The following is a 17,637-nucleotide window of genomic DNA, read 5'->3' on the forward strand; positions in this document are numbered from 1 at the left end:
TAGAGTTTTAAGGATAAGAACCACAAGAGCCGCTGCATTATATAATCACCATTAGATAATCTCCTCGCCCCAGAGCCTCTTGCGCTAACTTGTCTCCTATTTGTTATAAACATGTGCGTTATTTTCTGAAATGCAGAAGGGACCAGGACGAGGCTTGATTATCAATTATAGCTAATCCTCATTTCCCTGAAGGCAAAAATTCAGCCCCCTGTGACGACTTCTCCAGGTATTTCTTCTAATTCTAAATTTTCTCTCAACTAGGCTGGACTTTGAGAACACTTCAGAAGTACTGAAAATCACACAGTTGCGGCAAAGATCGCGCTGTGGTTATTAAATCCTTTTTGTGAACCAAAAGAAATGAGGCTCAGGCTAAGCTGTTTAAAAAAAGATCAGGTGGGGAGACCAACAGAGGCATTCCTCCAGCATGGGGTGGAAATGACGAACACATACAGTACAACGTGAGATGCACACCCGGGTCTGGCGGGAGACGGATTACTCCTCTGGTTACACAGGTCCTAGAGGGGAAGGGGGCCTCCAAGGAGCACTGTACGTGGGCAAGAGAAAGGAGGAGGAGGAGGAAGAACGGTTCTGCGTGGACGTTTTTTTTCTTCAAAACAAAAGGTGATTTTTTTTTTCTTCTAAACAAGTCTAAGCTTACGTGGACTGACTCCTAACATCAAAACAGAAATTGTGTCACGAAGGAACTTGACTGTGTAGCAACGCATTTACAAAACTGCTGCAAAAGCCTCCCAGAGGGCAGTGACCCGCTCTGCTCCCTAGAGGCTGCGAGAGGCAAGGCCTGCTGCGCTGCACCATGCCGAGGGCGGAAATCCTGCAGCGCAGCCACTTTCGAGGGGCTTCCACGGCCTCACAAGGGGTGTTCCTCCCACACTCTTTGATCCCTCCAGATGGCCTCAGCTCAGACTCAGCAGTGCGGGAGCCCTCTCCCCGCAGGGCAGATGGGGCAGCAGACACTTGTAAAAACAAAACCGTCAATTTATTAACTTTTCCATCCTGCCAGGTTTGCTACAAGAAAAATCAAAACTCCTGTTTCATGGGCTGCACCATTCTGGAAGGCTACAAAAAAAATCGAATACAGCTGACCCCTCGTAGCCCTTCTCTCTCTCTCTCTCTCTCTCTCTCTCTCTCTCTCTCTCACACACACACACACACACACACACACACACACACACACAGTCCTAAGTCCAAAAAGATATGGCATGACCTCACTGATGCTTCCCCAGTGGCTGCAAATTGATAAACTAAAAACAAAGTTAATTTTAAAATAGCCAATGCTGTCTTTCTCTATCCTGAGCAGGGTGGACTGTGATGGATGCCCTAGTAATAAACCAGAGTCTAGGACGGGCAAATTCACTGTGAGACTTTATATCTGCGCTGTACACAAAAAGCTGTTTGTGTCAAGCCCGAATAAAGTGAGTACTTGCAGAATTCACGGCAAAGCAGTGTCCCAGAAAGACTCTGCGAGTGGGATCATTTTTGTGCTTTCTTCTGTTTTCTCCTTGCTTTCTGTGGAGAGGGGTAACGGCCACTGCAACCAGGGCTCTGAGTAATCTATCACAGAAGGGCTATGACTACACACCAGTGAAGACAGCCATGGTGTTAATGGTGCCAGGGAGGGAGAAACACCAATCCCTGCTCATCAGGATCCCACTGCAACAGAAAATAGCACCAGTTTCAGCAATTCTGGTGTTGGACAAAGCCTCTTTTTGTCAGTTAAGAAAGCATCAGCACAATCTCCCCAGTTAACTGCATTAACAGGATCCATTCATGTCACTGAAAAATACTTCTTGGCACAGTTCACTTTCCTGACCCAAAGACGCCAACATCAACCCAAACTGGACTCAGGAGGGTAATGTGTTGTGACACCAGCCCAGTAAAAACATCTCTAGATCATGAAAAAATGCACAAATTACTATTACCACTGCATTTCTCTTTTCAGGAGTCCTGTCTGTTTTCCTGCAAAGTACTTTCAATCCATATCATAAAGGTAGAATTTAGGTGGAAGAATGTGTTTTTTGGATTCCACTTAGTGCTTGGTTGAATTTATTACCTTTTCTCCTTTACTTATATGGACAGAAACTCAGACTGCTCTCAATCAGGCAACAAGCAGCAATATGTTCATTTCTGAGTAGGCCATGTGAACAGTGAGTTGGTATTTAGAAGCAAATCCCATGGTGCTGTTTCTGTCCACTGGGACCCTTACTTAGGGACAGAATTCCTTTCCCAGAGGTAGGACAGTATCCTAGGCAAACTGTGAGCACTCCTTGTTGATTCTGTGTCTCAAGACTGGGAGAGAAGATACAAACTGAGAGCAGACAGCAAAATTTTAAGTTCACCAAAAGATGTCCCCCCAAAATGTTGAACACTGAATGACACAGGCCTACATCTCTTATATGTATGTATATATACATCACTTTTAGTGGGAGGGAAGAGTGAAAGCTTTTCAAAGTTTGAGTATTTATTAGAATTTTTAAATAAAGAGAACTACGATTTTAATTTCACATCTTGGCTATGTTTTGACAAAGGAGATGCCACCAAGAGCACTGTCCTAAGCCAGGGATCGACCAGTGTCCCCCTCCTAGACCCACCCCTCGATCTCAAGACCCTTTTCTGCTTACTTCCCAACTAAACAACACGACTGGCAAATGAAGCCAGCAAGAAGCCTGTATCAAAAACCAACGCGACAGTTTGCAGTGAGCCAATGCATGATGTCGCTGTTCTAGTCAAGGACCAAGCATTCTCTCATACCACTTCTCAGCAGAAGATGGACCTTTTGCGTCTCAGCAAGAGACAAGTTTACTATTTTTGAGCATGCTCCATGGTGCAATTCCAAATGCTGTCACATTGCAAAGATAAGCAGACACCTGAATTTTCCTCCTGTGTACTTTTTGGGAACTTAACATGGTCACCCAGGATGGGGATGGGACCATACACCTGCACTGGCCCAGGCCAGCCAGATGTTTCTGCACAAGGACAATGTCCAGTGCAGCGCGGTGTAAGGCATGGATGCACAAGGAGAGAGGCCACTGTCGGCGGTAAGTAGCATTATGGAAAAAAATTCCAAGCTGCAGGACAGAAACAGTGCTTGATGCTCCAGTTTTTTAGATAGCAATCCCAAGAATCCAGTTCAAATCCCTACTGTCAACACGTAGGGAGGAATTCAATTTCTATCATTGTTTCTCCAGGTCTGAGCTGAGGCCATTTGCTCCTGGCTCGGTAATAAAAAGAAAATAGGTTTCTTCCTGTGTCTTTCTTGGCATGGGAACACAGTTTCGAGAAGGCCATTAGTCCTGGGAGCGCTATGAAGGCAGCTAAACTCTTTCCGTACCCTACATAACTACAGTCAGTGACTGGGGAAAGGGAGAAGACAGGGAAACTTACCTAGCCACTAGCATCAAAAAAAAAAAAAAGGGAAATTAACTGCGAGGCTCTCCATTTCAGAAACACCCCGAATTTAAAAAACAAAACAAAACCTTGAAAAATTAAACAGTTAAATTCCTCTTCTAAAAGTCATTTATTTACATATTATATGCCCAGTATATAATGTGTAGATAAATGTATCCTGCAGTGGAAGTGACCAACCTCCTTGACTGAACAGCGCATTACAGGACAAATTCTTGAAAGGTTTCATCTCATATTGGTATCTTTTAATAAAAAAAAAAAAATTTAAAAATCAAAGGAAAAACGTCTGGCCAGGGCTGGGGTGAGACAAACAGGAACACTTCAGAATCCAAGGCAGAGGGAAGGCTGTCTGTCTCTCTAGACAACTGCAGGGGTGTGAAAAGGGAGGGACCGATCATGCACAAAAGTACTTACAAATTACATACCCACCCCCCACCCCCTCCATAAAAAGAGAAGAAAAAGCCCATCACTTAACACCAAACAGCAACACCATCAAGAACCCCTTTCTCTGCTGCCCATCATGCCTTATTTGGAGAGGAGGCCTGTGAGGAGAGGTGAAAAGAGCAAGGGAGGGAAGATCTGCACTCCAGTCTAGTTTCCAATTTCCATTCCTCTTATGCGAAGTCTTCAGTCATCTGATGCCTGGCATCGAGCTCTGGGAAGAAACCGAGTACGTGGTGGCCACGACTGGGGTGCCATTGTTGGCTGAGTAGCCTTGCCTCAACGTTTCAAAATACGACGCCTGCACTGGTTTGTGATACTGCAGCACTTTTATGGCATCTTCTATTTTAAACCATTCCCTCTTCCTTCCTGTGGGGGCAGAGAGAAGAAGAAATGAGGACAAAAGGGAAGCAGCCGCAGGTTTCTGATCTTCAACTTGGAAGAAAGGGTTGATGAAAACAGAAAAGCAACCGTTATCAAGACTTTAAAACCGTGCATCATAAAGGTATTTTTCCTCACTTTCTTTCCTTACAAGAGTATATGCTCCAAATGCCATACAGATGTCCGATGCAGGAGATAGGGAAGACATCTGAGAAGCGAATCGTGTGAAATCCGCCCTCCAGAGAGAACCAGTGCTCCTGGTCTCCTCTTGCGTTCCCGGGCCTCTGGGCAAGTATACACCTGAAGCCCAGCCAGCAACCCCTCTTCTGCACAAATCAACACGAGCGTCGGCTTCCAGAATTACGAGGATGGCTGCCTTATAATCATTTATTTCAGAATTTTAAGAGTTATATATCCACAGATACAAAATATTTTTTTTAAAGATTTATTTATTTATTTATTTATTTATTTATTTGAGAGAGAGAGAGAGCACATGAGGCGGGGGAGGGTCAGAGGGAGAAGCCGACTCCCTGCCGAGCAGGGAGCCCGATGCGGGACTCGATCCAGGGACTCCAGGATCATGACCTGAGCTGAAGGCAGCCGCCCAACCAACTGAGCCACCCAGGCGCCCCACAGATACAAAATATTTTTAAAAATAACACCATCCTGGGCGCCTGGGTGGCTCAGTCGTTAAGTGTCTGCCTTTGGCTCAGGTCATGATCTCAGGGTCCTGGGATCGAGCCCCACATCGGGCTCCCTGCTCGGCGGGAAGCCTGCTTCTCCATCTCCCACTCCCCCTGCTTGTGTTCCCTCTCTCGCTGTGCCTCTCTCTGTCAAATAAATAAATAAAATCTTTAAAAAATAAAAAATAAAAAATAAAAATAATAAAAATAACACCATCCCTATTAACTTCTCAGTCTGTTTTCTTACTTGTTTTTCAATTTTTTAAAAATCCTTTATTTTTTCTCTTATAATAAAAGATCATTGCTTAACATTAGGAAAATGGAAGAAAGTATAAAGAATATAATTACCCACAACATAAGAAACCAGAAATGACTACTCTCAATACCTTCATGTCTTTGCTTTTCTTTCATCGTATCTGAAAAAGACACTGCACTGAACAACTATCACTGGGATCATGCTTTCGGATGCTGGAGCTAACATGCTAGGCTCCAATCTCATCACTGGCTCTAATGAATGGTCAGTTTGGGGCAGGTTACTAACTAGGTACTGAGCTGTGCCCCACCTTCCTCATCTGTAGAGATAATAAATAGTACCTATCTCACAAGTCTGCTGTGAGGATTAATACGTAAGATATTTGAATGATACCTGGCACATAGTATATGCTGTAAGAGTTTGCTTATTAGTATTATTATTATTGCTTCTTTTTTTACTTCACATTGTTTCTTAAGCGCTTGTCTGTGTTATAAAAAAATATGCAGGGTGCTTGGATGGCTCAGGCGGTAGAGCGTCTGAATCTTGATTTTAGCTCAGGTCACGATCTCAGGGTTGTGAGATCGCGCCCTGCGTCTGGGCTCTGTGCTGGGTATGGAGCCTCCTTAGGATTTTCTTTCCTCCCTTCTCCCCCCCACACCACCAGCACTTTTGCTCTTCAAAAAAACACACAAAAAAACAACCAAAAACCTTTATCTGTTTTATTCTTTCTTTTAACTTCCCAGAAGAGGCCTAGAACTGAGATTATAGGAATAAAACATTTGAACTCTAAAGGTCTCGTGTTATATAATGCCAAACTGCTTTTCAGAAGGGCCATCCCAATCCCCAGTCCTGCTTGTGTGTGCTGGAATGTCGTTCTCACTACCCTCCCCGTCAGCACTGCTACCTTTTCCTCTGTCATTGCCAATTCTTTAGGTGAAAACGAGTACCTCATTTTTGTTTTCATTTCAAATTCCTATTTTAACGTCGCTCTAACCGTACATGTAAGTCTGTACGCTGCTTTTTTCATTCACCAACACCGATTCACAAGCCCTTTGCCATGCTATATTAGCTTTCAGAAGTCCGTGTTTAACAGCTGTGCAACATTCTGTCAGATGAATGTACCTCAGATCACTTATCCTTCACTGAGGCATACGTTTAAAAGCCAATTTCCACCTGAAAGAGGCTCATCTGAAGGAAGGCTCATAGGCTTATTCTCCGTATTTTAGATTATTTCAATATTTCAATTCTCGGAAGTAGTAGAAGGTGAAAGGCTTGTTGGATATTAATAGAGCAATGGTACCTTGAAAATTCGTATCACAAGTGTGTGACTCCTGCCTGACAGAGTGCTCTGAGGACAGGGCCATGCCACACTCATCTGTGTCTCCTTTTTAAGCCCTAGCACTGGCTGTCAAGGAGGCTATTTTTAATAAACCCCTACTGAATTTATTTACTTAAGCATATTGCATTCTTACCACATACAAGGCCGTTAAAAGCCGAAGGGCCATGAAATGCTCAGACCAGCAGTGTGAGGGGCATGGTGACAAAGCACATACGCAAAATAGAGGGAGACATTTCAGCAATTGGATTTTATCTGTTTGCCGATTTATAACTGGTTTTTAAATATTACACTTTTCTAGAATATACTTTCCTTCAGAGGCAAAAGATTAAACCAGGAACCGAGCATTAAATCACCTAAGTTTTTAGTTCCAAAGACACACACCCAACAGTGATCTGAGAGATCAAAGAGAATGGCTCCTCAGGAGAAAGGGAGGGGCACCCGAAGGGGAGTATGGCTGTAACTGGAAACTGCTCCCACTACTCTGGAGGGAGCAGCTCACCCCACCAAACCAGCAGCTTTCTCCAACAATATGAATAAGCATCACAAGAAACAGCCAAGGTCCTGCTCCCAGCTGGGGTTTCGTGGCCATTGTGGAGGAGGGTCAGTATCTGCTGTGGAGGGTCCAATTCAGCTTCAGAAACCACCTTTCTTATTTTTATCTGCATGTTTCTATTTGTTGACCAGGTATCCACCTTCAGCTTCCTTTTGAACATTTCAAAACACTACTTTCAGAAGTTCAAAATGGACATGCTTGTTTCATTAAACATACGCTTCTATGGTTTCTTTCATCAGGCTCGTTTCTGGGTCTGGGTCATGACCTGTGGCATGGCAAGGGCCCGTGGTGGGGAGCATTTTGGAGGCTATCTGGGGACAACTTACCAATGTTAACTGAATCTTCCCAGTCTTCCAGCACTTCTGTGACAATGAGCACATAGACATACGTTCTGTGCTTCCTCTCCTGGTTCTGAAGGGCAAAGAGAGAAGGACAGAGGAAGAGCTTTCCCTTAAAGAGCTGAGATTACTTGAGTGAAACACACTCTTAGCCATATGTCCAGAGAGCTCAGACACAAGCATTCCTTTTACTTCTAATCATCCTACAATCATACATGGAATAGCGCCAGATGGCCTATTTAAAACATGCCACATTTGCATTTAAGGTTGTGGTCTTTGGCTGGCCTTCTAAAGCCCAAACTTTAATCTCTTTTTTCGTTCCCCTTTCCCTAAATACAACTTCACAGGAAGGCTGTGAGAAGGAAGTTTGTGACCTCTCAAGAAAAAGGCACCAAGTAAATGTAACTCGCTAGAACACAAGAAAGAGAAGAGGCTGTGGGTGGGTGGAGGTTCCATCAATGCCAGCAAGCTGATTATCGGGTGCATCTCCCCTTCTACTAACTTTCCTCATCTTTATTTCCCCATTTCTCACTTCCTTCCACCTTCCTCCAAACCTCTACCCAGCCTCTACGCTTAATGACTGAGCCACCCAGGCGCCCCTGTTGATGTTACTATTGTAATTGTTTTAGGGTGCCACAAAGGACGCCCATATAAGACAGCAAACTTAATCAATAAATTCCACTGACCAGCCATTCCCGTCTCTCGCTGTCATTCTCCCTATTCCCTGAGACACAACAAAATTAAGATTAGGCCAACGCAGGGCGCCTGGGTGGCTCAGATGGTTAAGCATCTGCCTTCAGCTCAGGTCACGATCCCAGGGTCCTGGGAATGAGTCCTGCATCGGGCTCCCTGCTCCTTGAGAGTCTGCTTCTCCCTCTGCTTCTTTCTCTCTCTGTCTCTCATGAATAAATAAATAAAATCTTAAAAAAATATATATTAAAAAAAAAAAGATTATGCCAACGCAGGGCGCTTGTGTAGCTCAGTTGGTTAAGCGTCTGCCTTTGGCTAGGTTGCAGTCTCAGGGTCCTAGGATCAAGTCCCGCTTTGGGCTCCCTGCTTGGCAGGGAGTCTGCTTCTCCCTCTCCCTCTGCTGCTCCCCCTGCTCGTGCTCCTCTCTCTCTCTCTCAAATAAATAAATCTTAAAAAAAAACTTATAAAAAAAGATTAGGCCAATTAATAACCCTACAGTGGCCTCTAAATGTTCAAGTGAGGGAAAGAGTTGCACATCTCCTACTCTCCCTTTAAATCAAAAGCTAGCAATGATTAAGCTTAGTGAGGAAGGCATGCTGAAAAGCCAAGACAGGTTGAAAGCTAGGCCTCTCGAACCAGTTAGCCAATTTGTGAATGCAAAGGAAAAGTTCTTGAAGGCAATTGAAAGTTCTACTCCAGTGAACGCATGCATGACAAGAAAGCGAAACAGCCTTACTGCTGATATGGAGAACGTTTGAGTGGTCTGGATAGAAGATCAAGCCAGTCACAACCTTCCCTTAAGCCAGAGCCTGTCCCAGAGCAAGGCCCTCGCTCTCTTCAATTCTATGAAGGCTGAGAGAGGTGGGGAAGTCGCAGGAGAAAAGTGTGAAGCGAGCAGAGGTGGGTTCATGAGGGTTAAGGAAAGAAGCCGTCTCCATAACACAAAAGTGCAAGAAGGAGCAGCAGGTGCTGGTGGAGAAGCTGCAGCGAGTTCTCCAGGAGATCTAGCTCAGATCACCCGTGGCAGGGGCTACATGAAACAACAGATTTTCAGTGTAAGATGAAACAGCCTTCTATCGGAAGAAGATGCCATCTAGGACTTTCATAGTTAGAGAGGTCAGTGCCTGGCTTCCAAGCTTCAAAGGACAGAGTGACTCTCTGGTTAGGGGCAGCTGGTGACTTAGAAGTTGAAGCCAGTGCTCAATGACCATTCCAAAAATCCTAGGGTCCTCAAGAATAAAGCTAAATTGACTCTGCCTGTGCTCTTATAAATGGGGATGACAGCACATCTGTTTCCAACATGGTTTACTGAATATTTAAAGCCCACTGTTGAGATCTACTGCTCAGAAGAAAAGATTCCTTTCAAAATATGACTGTGCATTGACAGTGTCCCTTGTCACCCCAGAGCTCTGATGGAGATGGACAACGAGATGAATGTTTTCATGCTGCTAACACAAGGGCCATTCCACAGACCATGGATCAAGGAGTCATTCCAACTTGCAAGTCTTACTATTTAAGAAATGCACTTCATAAGGCTACAGCTGCCAGAGATAGCAATTCCTCTGACGGATCTGGGCAAAGTCCATTGAAAACCTTTTGGAAAGGATTCGCCATTCTAGATGCCATTAAGAATAGTGGTGATTTATGGAAAAAGGTAAAGAATATCAACATGAACAGGAGTTTGGAAGAAGTTGACTCCAACCCTTGTGAAGGACTTTGAGGGATTCAAGACTTGGTGGAGGAAGAAACTGCAGATGTGGTAGAAATAGCAAGAGAAGTAGAATCAGTGGAACCTGCAGTCAGTTAAGCACCCAACTCTTGGTTTCGGCTCGGGTCATGATCTCAGGGTCGTGAGATTGAGCTCTGCACCGGGCTCCATGCTCAGCCCAGAGTCTGCTTAAAATTCTCTCCTTCTCTGTCTCTCCCTCCACCCGCCCTGTGCTTGTGCTATGAAAGAAAAAGAAAAGGGCGCCTGGGTGGCTCAGTTGGTTAAGCGACTGCCTTCGGCTCAGGTCATGATCCTGGAGTCCCGGGATCGAGTCCCGCATCGGGCTCCCTGCTCGGCAGGGAGTCTGCTTCTCCCTCTGACCCTCCTCCCTCTCATACTCTCTGTCTCTCATTCTCTCTCTCTCAAAATAAATAAATAAAATCTTTAAAAAAAAAAAAAAGAAAAAGAAAAGAGAAGAAAAGAAACAAAAAGAAAAAGAAAGAAAGAAAAAGAAAAAGAAGTGGAGCCTGAAGATGGGACTGAATTGCTGCAATCTCATGATAAAACCTGAAGAAATGAGGAGCTGCTTCTTACGGATGAGGACAGAAAGTGGTTTCTTGAGATGGAGTCTACCCCTGGTGAAGATTCTGTGAAGACTGTTGAAGTGACAATAGAAGATTTAGAATACTCCATAATCGTAGCTGATAAAGCAGTGGTAAGGTTTGAGAGGATGGACTCCCAATTTTGAAAGAAGTTGTACTGTGGGTAAAATGCTATCAAACAACATCGTTTGCTACAGAAAAACTGTTCATGAAAGGGAGAGTCGATCAGGGCAGCAAACCTTCTTATTTTAAGAAATTGCCACAGCCACCCCAATTCTCAGCAACCATGACCCTGCTCAGTCAGCAGCCATCAACACGGAGGCAATACCCTCCACCAGCAAAAGGCTCATGATGGTTAGCGTTTTTTAGCAATAAAAGCATTTTTAAATTAAGGCATAGACATTAATACAGACATCGTAAGTATATATTCAGAGACTACAATACAGTATAAATATAACTTTCATATGCACTGACAAAAATCAAAGAAACATTTGACTAGCTTTATTACAATATTTGCTCTATTGCAGTGGTCTGGAACTGCACTCACAATATCTCTGAGGTAATGCCTGTACTTACAAATAATTCTATTTGTCTGGAGGAGACTATGGGACTTTAAAAAAGAAAGTAAGCTATTCTCTGCCAGCGCTGCTTTGTTTTGAAAACGCAGCGAAACAAAGATGGCGTCTACCCCAGATTAGGACCGCAATGGACTGAATGTTTATGCCCCCCACAATTCGGATGTTGAAATCCTAACTCCCAGTGGGATAGTATTAGGAGGTGGGGCCTCTGGCAGCTGATTGGGTTGAGAAGGGCTGACTCTTGGGAATGGGGTTGGCAGCTGATAAGAAAGGCCCCAGTGAGCGACCATCCCCCTTTGCCATGTGAGAACACAGAGAGAAACAGCTACAAGTACCCCTTGCTTTTCAAGAGCTCTAGGTAAGCCACTTCACTTTTACGAAAGACCTACATCAGTACCTGTTTTTGCTAACCGAAAGAAATCCTAAGAGGAACTTGCGTTTCTAAAAAAAAAAAAAAGTGAAGGGAGAAGGAGCCTTGGGCATTTCTGGCGCAGCAAGCCATCACAGAGGCAGAGCTCGCGTGGAGCAGCAGGTGCGCTCCGGCCAGACTCCTTCCCCGGGAACTACACCAGCACTTCCTCATCCAGCCGCCAAAGCCATGAACTGGGGCTCTGCACACCTGTGCTTTAGCCTGACTTATTTCATGCATCCGTTAACAACATGTATCCTGAGGTTTCCGAAAAGCCTGAGAGAGGTTATTTTTTGGTTTTGGAAATGCTAAAAAAAATGTCCACATAAATTAATTGCTTCTTCACTTTCTACCATTTTGACTTACAAAAGGTTTCCTACAGGGCGCCTGGGTGGCTCAGTTGGTTAAGCAACTGCTTTCGGCTCAGGTCATGATCCTGGAGTCCCGGGATCGAGTCCCGCATCGGGCTCCCTGCTCAGCAAGGAGCCTGCTTCTCCCTCTGACCCTCCCCCCTCTCATGTACGCTCTCTCATTCTCGCTCTCTCAAATAAATAAATAAATCTTTAAAAAAAAAAAAAAAGGTTTCCTACAAACACTCTACTTTTGGGTAGCAGGAGAAACTGGTAACTATGAACCAGGAAGTGGGTCCTCACGAGACACTGAATCTGCTGGTGCCTTGATCTTGGACTTCCTAGTCTCCAGAACTGTGAGAAATCCATTTCTATTGTTTATAAGCCACTCAGTTTTGTTATAGCAGCTCGAAAGGACTCAGACAAAGATATACATATTTATATTACATGGTTACTAATATGATTCCAATTGCACCGAAGATTTTAACAGGCTTACCTCAAAAATTCCAACTAATCTTCCCAATGTCCCTTTTACTCCAGCCTGAAAAGTGAAGAAGAAAAATTAGCGCATTAATATTGTTTATATTGCTGGTCTCATTATCAATCACAACCCAAGAGGAACACCTTAGGAGGACTCTAGGTCTAAGGAGGTCACACCACTATTTCCTGAGCATCACAGACTGGTAACAGCAGAGTGTGCTCTGGGGAAGGAGGATTTCTCTCATCTCCTCTCCGTCTCTCTCACTCCTGCAATGCCGGCCAAACATAGCAGGTAATCAAGGCCATGAAGCCACACAGAAGATATTTTGAGGTATTAATTACTTCATTCACTCATTCATTCATTCATTCAACAAATACACTGCCTAATATGTGTCAGAGGTATAGTGATGGATAGGCTAGAACACAAGATCCAAGAAAGCAAGATCCTTATCTGACTCGTTCTTGGCTTTTCTGTATACAGTATGCCCAAAACAGAGCTCAGCACCTTGTAGAAGCAGCTCAGGAAGGCATACGTTAACAAGTACATAAACGTGGTGACAAGTATTGACAGAGATGCACAGAATGATGTGATGGACAGAGAGTGACTGGGAAGAGACAACTTCATACAGTGGTTAGACCTTCAAGCATATACTCCGTATCTCCCATCGGCCCTTTAGTATTTTTTTTTTTTTAGATCTGTGTCTTTCTGATGAATCACAGGCACATTTTTCAGTTTATTCCAATTGATTTTCTTTTCAGCCTACCAAAACTAGGGCTATCCCATCTCTAGTCATTTGACATTTTTCATTTCTACCTGTTCTTCACATATCTGTTTCCATTACGTATGCCTTGTTTCCATGATTTTTTGTTCTTTTAAATTAAAAGTTATTCCTTCATTTACTTTTGAACATCTTGAACATATTTAAGTTCCTTGTCAGGCCATGCTATAAAATTCATTTCATCTGAAGTAAATTCATGTTCCAGTTGGTGAAGGGCTTACTTGTGAGGCTCCCACCAAGGTGATACAGAGAATACTGCAGGCAGAGCCATGGAATCAGGGGGTGGTTTGGCTCCATCTTTTATTGTGCACTGCATCTGTGCCCTCTCCTCACCTAAGCCCACATCTTTCTAAAAGTCTCAGCCCCTGGTATCCTTTCCACTGGGAACCTGGGCTCCCGCTACTCCAAGGGTCCGAACACTAGCCACACAAGGCTGGGCAGGCAGCGGCCTTCCCATGACATTCAGCAGTTCTACCCTGTTTCTGATCTATGGAGATGCCACCCACCTTGCTTTGGGTCCAGCTGTGTCTTTTTAGCTTTTGCTTTTTATATTTTATATCTGTCCCTGCTAGAAGTGGGGAGAGGCGAGGGAAGGATGATTTTCTGAAAATGCCTGGGAAATGCTGTAACTTGTTTTCTATTACCACTGCCATGTAATCTGTAATAACTAAATTTGTAATAAACTAAAAATTAAGACAAAAATACTTTCTAAAGACAATAGGTACTCATTAAGTTTATACAGAATGAACACAATTTTATTTTTATTTATTTATTTTTTAAAAAGATTTTATTTATTTATTTGACAGAGACAGAGATAGCGAGAGCAGGAACACAAGCAGCGGGAGTGGGAGAGGGAGAAGCAGGCTTCCCGTCGAGGAGGGAGCCCGATGTGGGACTCGATCCCAGGACCCTGGGATCATGACCTGAGCCGAAGGCAGACGCTTAACGACTGAGCCACCCAGGCGCCCGAACACAATTTTAAAATAAGTACTCTAAAAGTTCTTTAGAGATATTTAAAATAAAGGTTGATTTATAGGCCTAGACTCCTAGGTGAGCTATATTTTGAAATTAATTTTTGATAATTATCTGTCCAAGAATTCTTTTCCTTTCTCTTGCCAACATGCCTGTTCATTTCCCATCCATTCTTTCCCTCATGGGGCTTTTGGGTCTACTCAAATGGAAATGTTTACCTTTTCTTATTTAAACTGATTCTTGGGGCACCTGGGTGGCTCAGTCGTTAAGCGTCTGCCTTTGGCTCGGGTCATGATCCCAGGGTCCTAGGATAGAGCCCGCATCGGGCTGCCTGCTCAGTGAAGAGTCTGCTTCTCCCTCTCCCTCTGCCCCTGCTTGTGTTCCCTCTCTCGCTGTCTCTCTCTCTGTCAAATAAATAAATAAAATCTTAAAAAAAAATAATAAACTGATTCTCTATATTTATTTTTTAAAGATTTTATTTATTTATTTGACAGAGAGAGACCCAGCGAGAGAAGGAACACAAGCAGGGGGAGGGGGAGTGGGAGAACCAGGCTCCCTGGAGCCTGATGCAGGGCTTGATCCCAGGACCCTGGGATCATGACCTGAGCCGAAGGCAGACGCTTAATGACTGAGCCACCCAGGTGCCCCAACTGATTCTCTGTATTTAAAAAAATTTTTTTTGAATTTATTTTTTTTAAGTAATCTCTACACCCAATGTGGGGCTTGAATTCATGACCCCAAGATCAAGAGCCACACAGTCCACTGACCAAGCCAGCCAGGCCCCTAAATTGATTCTCTACATTTTTAGAGATAACTACACTCCATGGCCAGCTAAGACTAGTTAGATTATACTTGGTGAATTAACCAATGTAGCTGCCTGAACAAGCAGGATGAGCTGGCAGGTCAGCCTGGACTAGAAAACCAATTCTGTACCCTGACCTTGGCAGCCTGAACACTCAGATCAACTCCTGAGATGTGGCACCTGTGCTCTGGCCTGTGGTCCCCACCGACAGGGCCTAGGAGCAGGGCTGTCAGGTTGGTGGGGAGGGAGGGAGGTAAGGAGATTCACAGAGGTTCACAGAGGCTATCACTCACATTTCTCTTCTGCAAAGTAGAGAAAGAGTTCTCTTTAGCAGTTTTAACTGTTCAATTAATTTTTTTTTCTTAAAGAAACCAAAAGTTTAGAAAAGAAATTGATCTCCAATTTTTTTAAAAAAGATTTTATTTATTTATTTGAGAGAGTGTGTACTCATGGGGGTGGGGGGGGGAGGAGCAGGAGGAGAGGGACAAGGGACAACCAGACTCCGCACTAAGCTCAGAGCCTGACACAGGGCTCGATCTCATGACCCTGAGATCACGACCTGAGCCAAAATCAAGAGTCGGACGCTTAACTGCCTGAGCTACCCAGGCGCCCCAATCTCCAATTTTTAAGGGCACAATTAACTTAATATTATGACAGCTCAATATAATTTAAAACTTTTGTTTAATAATGGTGTTTTCTGCATTCAACATCAACATATACCTATGATTTACTCTAACAGAGGCAGTTGGGAAAAGCATAAAAGCATTTTTCTTTATAAAATAGATGCATTCTGGGGGCACCTGGGTGGCTCAGTCATTAAGCGTCTGCCTTCGGCTCAGGTCATGATCCCAGGGTCCTGGGATTGAGCCCCGCATCGGGCTCCCTGCTCGGCGGGAAGCCTGCTTCTCCCTCTCCCACTCCCGCTGCTTGTGTTCCCTCTCTCACTGTGTCTCTCTGTCAAATAAATAAATAAAATCTTTAAAAATATGCATATATATAAAATAGATGCATTCTGGGGCGCCTGGGTGGCTCAGTCAGTTGAGCATCCGCCTTCGGCTTGGGTCATGACATGGAGCCCCAGGGCTCCCTGCTCAGCCTGCTGCTCCTTCTGCCCTTCACCCCGCTCACGCTCTCTCTCTAGTAAATAAGTAAAATCTTCAAAAAATAAAATAGATGCCTTCTTATAAAGTCTTGTGTAATTTAAATAATGCTGCCATCTGTACAAAGAAATTTTAGTGGCATTTATTTTCACTTCTAATTAAGCTTCAAGTTGTAGAAATTAACAACAGCTTTGTCTGTCTCAGTGTCTTTAAGTTTTATACCAATATTTAGGGGATCTACTTTAGAGAATTCTATCTAAGGTGATCCTGCCAATGAGCCTATGGTGAAAAGCAAAGAAATATTCTTTTATTTACCAGTTTCTAAATTTCTTAGGAGGACGTGCCTCTTTAGTAAGAGGATTTCTGTTCTTTAAAGTCATAGTGCCAATCAAGAGGAAGATTCCTCAGAGGCAAAGGCCGTCCAAGACAGAGTTCACTGTGACCATTTTAAGTTTTCATGCTTCTCCACAGCCCAATTAGCTTTGAGCTAGCTCCCTCTCAACTGCTGCCACAGGCAACAGGACAGAGTTATTTTTGTCTCTCACATGATTCTTGCATGTGGGTCGGGGTAGGTGTCAGGGTCACATCAGACAGATAGCTGGCTCAGACATTTTGGGATAAGATTTGATTCAGGGTAAATGGAAGTTTGGTGTAGTCAGGGTGCTAGGATGTCCATTAAACAGGAAAATTTCATTCAGATTTCTTCTCGGAATTCACACTACTTATCCATTTTTCTTATTTGATTATTGACCATTATAATGATCTTCAGAAATTATATCTTAATATTTAACCTCTGTGGTAAACATATGTTCTGCTCCCAGTCTGATACTTGTCTTTTATCTTTTTTTTTTTTAATTTTATTAAGTTTTTAAACTTTAGTTCCAGTATAGTTAACATACAGTGTTATATTAGTTTCAGGTGTACAATATAGTGATTCAACAATTCCGTATGTGCTCATCGTAAGTGCACTCCTCAATCCCCATCACTTTTTCACCCATTCCCCCTGCCCACCTCCCCTCTGGTCACCATCAGTTTGTATAGTTACAAGTCTGTTTTTTGTTTTCTCTCTCTCTCTTTTCCCCCTTTGTTATTAATTCCACATATGAGTGAAATCATACGTATTTGTCTTTCTCTGACTTATTTCTGTTTTAATTTTTGATGTCCTTTGCTAAACATTTTTCATAAGATATTACTGATTTTACTTATCTTTTCCTTTTGTCTGTTTATTATTCTTTCAGTCTCCCGCATTTTTTCTAATAGTTTGAAGAGTTTTATAATATGATCCACCAAAACTAATTTGGGAATTTATTCCCAAATAGCCAATGGTCTGGAGGCTCCAAAATAGACCCAATAAATATCATTCTGTTTTATTAATCTAGTTGTTAATTTATGTACTAATATCATGTGGTTTTAACTAATACAGCTTTATCCAAATACATGGAAAAGTAGTCTCCTTCTCTCCTCTGTTCTTTTTCAAAAACTTCACAGCCATTTCTGTATCTTTATTCTTCCATATAAATTTCAAAAATCAGTTTTTCAGATGTCTGAAAAATCCCTTTGGGATGTTTATTTTTATTATTGAATTTTTAGATTAATTTTAAAAATACATCTTTATAATATATAGTCTTCTTATTGGGGAAGAGACTGTATCTCTCCCTTTATTTAGGTCTTTTTGATTCCTTCAAACTTTTATTATTATTTTTTAAAGAATTTATTTATTTATTTATTTATTTATTTATTTATTTATTTATTTATT

At 43.0% G+C, this 17,637-nt stretch overlaps 1 protein-coding gene across 1 annotated transcript in view; it reads right to left on the reverse strand.

Annotated features, from left to right (window-relative positions):
* Positions 1–1,739: 1,739 nt before the first annotated feature.
* The window catches only part of LOC118000981 (diphosphoinositol polyphosphate phosphohydrolase 1), a 114,170-nt gene continuing 98,272 nt past the window's right edge, over positions 1,740–17,637 (reverse strand). The window contains exons 3-5 of the mRNA XM_034990910.1: positions 12,245–12,289; positions 7,400–7,484; positions 1,740–4,233 (exon numbers count right to left, since the gene is read on the reverse strand). Coding sequence (XP_034846801.1) covers positions 4,055–4,233; positions 7,400–7,484; positions 12,245–12,289 — 309 coding nt within the window. The 3' untranslated portion in view covers positions 1,740–4,054. The remainder of the gene's footprint in view (positions 4,234–7,399; positions 7,485–12,244; positions 12,290–17,637) is intronic.

The sequence above is a fragment of the Mirounga leonina genome, unplaced genomic scaffold (assembly GCF_011800145.1).
Source record: "Mirounga leonina isolate KUSES-001 unplaced genomic scaffold, KU_Mleo_1.0 Mir_53, whole genome shotgun sequence".
Taxonomy (NCBI): Eukaryota; Metazoa; Chordata; class Mammalia; order Carnivora; family Phocidae; genus Mirounga; species Mirounga leonina.